Genomic DNA, 7,565 nt, shown 5'->3' with positions numbered 1-7,565 from the left:
GGAACCTTTTAGGTTGCACCCGATGCTAAAAGGTTCTTTAGGGGTTCGGGTCCGGACTCGTACCCTTAAGATCTTAAAGGGTACGGGTCCGGGTCGGACCTTATAAAATTTAAAAAGTTCGGATTCGCACCTGGACCCTTAAGAACTTAAAAGCTACGGATCCGGACCCTTAAGGAACCCTTTAAACCCGGATCCAAGCGAAAAGGTTCCGATCCCTGCTTTTTTGGTAGAAAATCAATTTTGTTGCCTAAAATGCAACTGCCTAGTTGATCAGGATCAAGTTTTAGATCAGGATTCAAGCATTTTCCTGAGAATTCGTTTTTGCATTTTTCGTTTAATTAAACATCTTTTTCTGTAGAAAATTCACCTTTCTATGTGGGAAATTTATCTACTTGATTGAAAGTTGAACTACTTTGTTAGAAAATCATTTTATTAGTTGAAGATCTATATATTTAGATGAAAATGAACTACAGTGAAACCCTGCTATCGCCGTTCAGATAATTGACGCCGCGCCGCAAGTAGATGTAACAGGCGAGCACTCAGGCGTGAACAAACAAAAGCGGAGCGGGCTACAATGAGTTAGTTCCCGCCCACCATCAGCCCCAAAATCGTCAGTATAGAAGAGTTTCACTGTATTTTCTAAATATTCCATTTTTTGCGTTGAAAATCAATTTTTTCAAGTGCCAATGCATCTTTTCCATTTTTGGTGGAAAATTATTTTTTTTTTTTTAGTTTAAAATTAATTATCATAAATGAATGTTTAGATTTAAAAATCAATTTTTTAAATGCAAATTTATCTATTTCATTTTTTAAGGATATTTTTTTTTAATCCCACTACTTTGTAGAAAATTCCTCTTTTTAGCTTGAAAATTCAACATTTTGATAGAAACTTTAACTACTTGATACAAAATTAATTCTCTTCAATGAAAATTTAACTATGTCATTTTTTGTTAAAGTTTGATCTTTTTCAGCCTAAGTATTTAACAACTTTCGTTAAAAATATTTAGAAATGAAAAAATATAAACTCAAAATTAATCAAATAAAATTTGGTCTAACAAAACTGTTCAAAAAATTTACTTGAAAATTTGTCTTTTCTGATAGAGAATTTTTTGTTTTTGTTTTAAATCCAACTATTAGGTTAAAAACGTATGCATTTTTATGAGAATTCATCTTTTTGGGTAGAAACAGGGTTCTACTCAAACCCTGGAAGAAAATTCCCTGACAATATTCCAGATTTTTTTCTATGTATCTGAAGTTTTTCCCAGGTATAATTTTTCATTGCAAGGAACTTACATTACGAGATGATCTTAATCGATTAATTAAATAATTGAGAAATACTGAAAACATAAAAATTAATTGCTTGAATTTGTCTTTAAAGTACCAAATAGTTTAATTTCAACCCAAAAAGATCATTTTCCACAAAATAGTTGAATTTTGAACTAAAAGAGATCCGTTTTTAACCATACCATAAATGGAAGCGTTAATGGAATATTCATTTTTTTCAAATTTAATGATGAATCTTCAACTAAAATAGATTAGTTTTAAACCAAAAATATGAACTTTAATTAAAATTATGAAATATTAAGCTAGCTTAGTTAAATTTTCAACTCAAAAGATAAACATACAAATAAAATTATGGATATTTAATTGGAATACTTGAATTTTCATAAAGAAGATTAATTTAATATAAAAAAACTTTTTTTTAAACAATAAATATGCATTTTCCAGAAAATAATTTAATTATGAACTGAAAAAGACGCATTTTAAGCCAAATAGTTGGATTTTAAACCAAAAAGATGAATTTTCAACTAAAATTATTAATGGTAAAAAGATATATTTCAGGTTCCAATCATGTATAAAACTACGAATTTTGCCGACGTTTCGTCGCTTTTTACACGAATGGAACCCGAAATATCTCTTTTTATCAACATCAATCATCGTGAAATCATTAAATCTATTATTAAAAGTATTAATCTTTAACTGTAATAGTTCAATTTTCAACCAAATAATTGAATTTTGAACTAAAAAATATCGATTTTCAACCAAAAGTTAAATAGTTAGAGACGATTTTTTAACTAAAAAAGATCATTTTGAAAACAAAAATTGAATAGTTAAATTTTCAGTATAAAAAAAAATAGTTTTAAGCTAAAGAGATGAATTTTTATCTAACCTGATGGAATATTCAACTGGAATATTTATATTTTCAGTAAAAAAAATAATAATAGAAAAAAACACAATTTTCAACAAAATAGTTAAAGTTTCAATTGTGATCATTAAATTCGGAGTAGAAAATTAACTTTGAATAAAAAACAGTTTATACAACCAAAAACGGACGACTTTTCAAAATGAGTGGAATTTTTAACTATGAAAGATTTTTCTGCCAATAAGAGAGAGAAAATATTACCAACAAACAGGTAAATTTCGAGCAAAATACATGCAGTTTCAACGACATTCTTGAATTTTCAACTAAAAAATTATCAATTTTGATTAAAAAATAAAATAATTAAGTTTTTAGTTAAAAGAACTCATTTCTAACATAAAAAAACAAACACTTTTTTAACAAAATAGTTAAACACATTACTACAAAGCTACTTTTACAAATGAAGAATCATTGTTACTGAATTTTATATTGTAATACAAAAAAATTAGACACACTCGGGAAAAAATTCCCGGACATTTCCAGGTTTTCCAGATAGGGTAAACACTATAAGTAAATTAATCTTCTGCGTTGAAAATTAATCTTTTTGGTGAAAAATCTAACTATTTAGTTGAAAATTCGTCCTTTTTGTTCAATTCGATTGTTTCTGATATAAAATGAAAATATTTTGTTGATTAAAATATCCACTCTGTTACCTTTTTTTCAAAATTCATCCGTTTTCGTTGAAAATTCAAGGACTGGGTTAAAAGTTGAAATAATTTGTAAATTCATAAGAAGCATTGACTCAAAATTTCACGGAAAAATTTTATTCATTGAGATGGCGGCCATATTTAGCTAATTAGCGAAGAAGTTCAAAAATATTTTTCACCGAAAAATAAAGAAATAGTTTCGATACTGTGGTGAGTCAGAGACCTATTATTATCTAAATTAAGCTTTTTTTTTAATAACTGATTATTTGTGATTGGTTACTAGTAAAAACTGTACACATAAAGATTTCAACTTTTTTTCATTTATTTCGGAAATCAACCCACAAATTGTTTCCCTCACTTCAAATGATTCGATTAATTTTATGATTTTCACTAAACCCTACTTTCCAGGTCTTTTAGCAACCCTGACGAGTTAAAGATCTGTATCAGATTATACAAACATTCATTTTGAATACAGAAGTAAATAAAATAGGGTGCCCTATTTTTGAGTCAGAGATATTTTTCTAGAAGAGCAATCTTTGCACCGATTAATTCAAAATTGGTTCTCGGAAGGGTTGTTTGGGCAAGAAGTTTACGCCAGATAATATACATATTCTCTCAATTTTTGTTCCTCTTTTAGAGAAAGAAGGCGTCCCGGGTCTGAAGATAATTGCTAGACTTTGGACGTTCAGTTTCATCGACGAGATGGGCATAACTGGTTTGAAACTTGCGCAAGAGGCAAAAGAGCCCCGAGCCCCGAAATTTTATTAACTCGCTCGTAGCAGTTGTTCTGTGAAGGGGACGTGTTTTCTTCATAAAACCGTGTAATACATGGCTATTCGTTATTCATTTATCACATCCCATTCGTTCTCTTTATCTTTACGACTTGAAGAAAGAACTGCCATGAATAAGCTATACGTCCATCTATAATTCATTCCCACATACTGAATCTAGTTTTTTGTTTTTGCATTAATTTATACTTTCCAATTAGCACCAAAATATTATCATCATTTCCCATGATTTAATGGGATTTAAAGGATTTAGCACTAAAAGGATTCAGTAATAAATTAACTTCTGAAATGATTCTGTAAATATTTTAATTTGAAGACGTCAAATTGTAATTAAAATATGAAAACTCTCTCAGTTGGAAGAATCTTCATTTTAAGGTCTTTCAGCCAAAAAGCCTTTGAACATATTTCGCAGCCCAAAATGCTCTCAAAACAGGTAAAATTGGGTAATTTTATACGAAAATAGGGAATTTTTAATCCAAAAAGACGAATTTTCAACAAAAGAGCTGAGTTTTTAAGCCAAAAATTTGTGGGATTTAGAAAACGATTTTTAATCACGAAAAGATAAAAGTTCAAACAAAACAAAGTTTATTTTCAACTAAGAACGATTAATTTTTAACCAATTTTTGATTTTTCAAACTACCAAAACAATTTAAACCGAAAATTTGCATATAGCACGAAATAATTTAATTTCTAAACAAAATAGACAAAAATTTAACCAAATATGTGAATTTTCAATCTACAAAAATAATCGTTCAAAACCAAAAAGACTAATATTTAACAAAAGAGTTGAATTTCAACAAAAAATGTGCAGTCAAGAATGAAAAAAATTGAACAAAATTGTGGAATTTTCAAGCCAGAAAGACGATTTCCGCACGACAAAGTTCATTTTCAATAAAATTGTTCAATTTCCAAGCCAGAAATAAAAATAAAATTAAATACCTGAATTTTCCACTAAAATAGATCAATTTTCAAACAATAATGGAATAGTTAAATTTTCAGTGAAAAACTTAATTTTCAACGAAAAAAAACAACGAAGTTTCAACCAAATAATTGATGTTCCATACGAAAAGATGAATTGTCAGCCAAGCAGATCAATTTTCTACAGAAAATCATGAATTTTCAACAAAACATATGCATTTTTTATTATAAACTATAAATCTTTCACCACAAATTAATCAGAAAAGATTTTTTTAGAATCAAAATTTATTTTTTACAAAGCAGTTCAACTTACTACTATATAGTTGAATTTTCACCCAATAAAGATGAACTTACAACAAAGATGACCAATTTTCCACGAAAGAGGACAAAATTTCAACAAAATATATGAATTTTCGACTAAAAAAGATATATGTTCAACCAAAAATGGAATAGTTGAATTGTCAAAATAAAAAACCAACTGTTATCGAGAAATTTTTTTTTTTTTTTAATTCAACTGTTTTTTATTAAAATTTGATCGGTTATGTTTCTTTTCTTTGACTTAAAATTTGTCTTTTATTTTTGTTTTATTTTTGGTTAAAAACTCATCTTTTTTATTTGGAAAACTAAACAATTTGTTGAAAATCGGTATTTGTTGAAATATCAACTATTAAATTTTACGCCGTTTGTTGAAGATTCATCTCTTTGGTTTAAATAGAAAACTATTTTGATAAAAATCATTTTTCGTTAAAAATTGATTACCTGAAAACTTAACTTGTCCATTTTTGGATAAAAACTCACCTATTTTAGTTTGAAAATGAACGATTTGGATAGTAATTGATTTATTTTATAGACAATTCGTCTCTTTTGGTTCAAAATTAATCTTGACGCTTAAAAATTAATCTTTTTGGTTGTAAAATCATTTTTCGGTTGAATATTTAACTAATTTTTGAAAAATTCGTGTTTTTTTAATGAAAAAATAATCTTTTTAGTTAAAAATTCAACTATTTCTTTGAAAATTGACTTTTTTTTTTAGAAAATTATTCTTGTTTGCAATTGAATTTATTTTGGTCAGAAACTAATTTTTTTGATTAAAAATTTAACCACTTTATTAAAAACATTTTTTTAAAAATTCATTTCTAAATTTAAAACTCGACTTTTTGATTGAAAATTAATCTTATGGTTAAAAATTGATGTTTTTTGTTTCAAAATTCAAGTATCTCGTTCAAATATCCGTTTTCATGTTTTTAATTTAATATTAAAATATTTTTTGTTCGGAATATCAACCATTCAATTTTTCGTTGAAAATTCGCCTTTTTTTAGTTAAAGTTATACTACTTAGTAAAAAAGTAATTTTTTTGGTAGAAGATTCCTTACTTAAGTTGAAAATTTATCTCTATGAATAAAAATGTAACTATTTTATTGAAAAATTCGCCTTTTTCGCCTGAAAATTAATTTCTTTAACGGAAAATGTAACTATTCCACTTCTGTTTGGACTTTTTTTCTTTTGTAGTAGAAAATTCACTTATTTTGTTACAAATCGAGTTGTACTGCTTTAAATTTAATTTCTTTATCTAAAAATTTCACTATTTCATTTTTGTTGTTGATAATTTAACAATGTTGTTGAACATTCGTTTTCTTTTGGTAGAATATTTACCCTTTTTAATTAGAACTTTAAATATTTAGACGGAAGTTTATTTATTTTGTTGAAAAATTGTTTTTATAGTAGAAACTTAGTCTTCTTCTTTGAAAACTCATCATTTTGGTTGAAAATTGAACTTTTTCATTTTTGGTTCAAAATTTACCAATATTAGTTGAAAATTCTACTGTTAGGTAAAAAAATAAAGAGTGTTATCAAAACACGTACTTTGCATTTTTCCGGTAGAAAATAATGTTATGTGTGTAAAATTCAGAGCTAGGCGAAAAAAATTAACTAGTAATTAGAATATTAAATTTTTTCTCTTAAAACTGAATGACTTACTCTTTTACCTTATTTAACAAATTAACTATAAACTTTTATTAATAATTTGTGTAAAAAAAGCTATTTTTCATTTATTAAATTTAAATTTTCGCAAACCTCGCACCCGAACTTTAAAATAGGGCGAAAAAGAGGAATTCTTAGAAAAAGAAGAAAAGAGGGGAACATGGGAAAGAATATGAAGTCTGTTTGAATTTTAATCATCTTGAGATCCACATTGGAAAGAAAAAGAGAAACTCAGTTTTCCACATCTTAAAAAATTCTAAAGAAAAGTATTTTCTCCGGAATTCAGAATCTTGAGAGAATATGTTAAAATTGATGATGAAAAATGGAGTTGCGAGTGAAGCATCGGTTTTTCATTCATTCAGGAAGGGGTTGAAAATATAAATTGTGCTCACGCGTTTGGCAAGCGTGACACGTTCTCCTTCCTTCTGGCCGTGAAGGTGGCTGCTGTGTTCTTCATATTGATTTTGGATTCCACTATCCAATCCGGATTGCTGGAAGTTGCATCCAGGATCTTCACGTCAGACTTGACCCGAGCTCTGAAACAAGAAAGTAAACGAAAAAGAACTTTATAATCCATCTTCCGACTCGAGAACATTATAACGTCATGAATAGAAATTTCACAGTCGCTTCTACGCTTCTTAAATTGCTTCTTTTGTCGCATAAGCATTCTTCTCGTGGATATTAATATCCGACAACTAGCTTATGGCTAGTTCTATGCGACAATAGAAGATGATGAACTTCTCTATTTGAATGACAAAGTTAGTTGACTCTTTTCTATTGTTATTTCCTTGTATGTACTCAAGGTCCAGAGGTCGGATTTCAATCTTACTTTCTTTTAACCGAGAGTCGTAGATAATAGAAATTTATTCAATTTCAAAAAGATTCCATTTAAATTCCAAAAATTATCAAATTTAATCGTCGACTTATCTCTTCATAAAAAGTCATGGTTAGATAAGGGTCAATCCATTACTTTATATCAGAGTTGCAGGGGTGTCTACTAGGGTGGTCAAAAAAACGCTTTTCGAAATACA

General features: G+C 27.8%; 1 protein-coding gene across 1 annotated transcript in view; it reads right to left on the bottom strand.

Annotated features, from left to right (window-relative positions):
- Nucleotides 1–7,565, bottom strand: part of LOC117175193 (transmembrane protein 132E) — a 182,679-nt gene that overhangs the window by 46,988 nt on the left and 128,126 nt on the right. Inside the window, exon 4 of the mRNA XM_033364822.1 lies at nucleotides 6,927–7,070. Within this exon, the coding sequence (XP_033220713.1) occupies nucleotides 6,927–7,070 (144 nt within the window). The remainder of the gene's footprint in view (nucleotides 1–6,926; nucleotides 7,071–7,565) is intronic.

Source organism: Belonocnema kinseyi, chromosome 6 (genome assembly GCF_010883055.1).
Source record: "Belonocnema kinseyi isolate 2016_QV_RU_SX_M_011 chromosome 6, B_treatae_v1, whole genome shotgun sequence".
Classification (NCBI taxonomy): domain Eukaryota; kingdom Metazoa; phylum Arthropoda; class Insecta; order Hymenoptera; family Cynipidae; genus Belonocnema; species Belonocnema kinseyi.
This window is presented reverse-complemented; position numbering and strand designations above follow the sequence as displayed.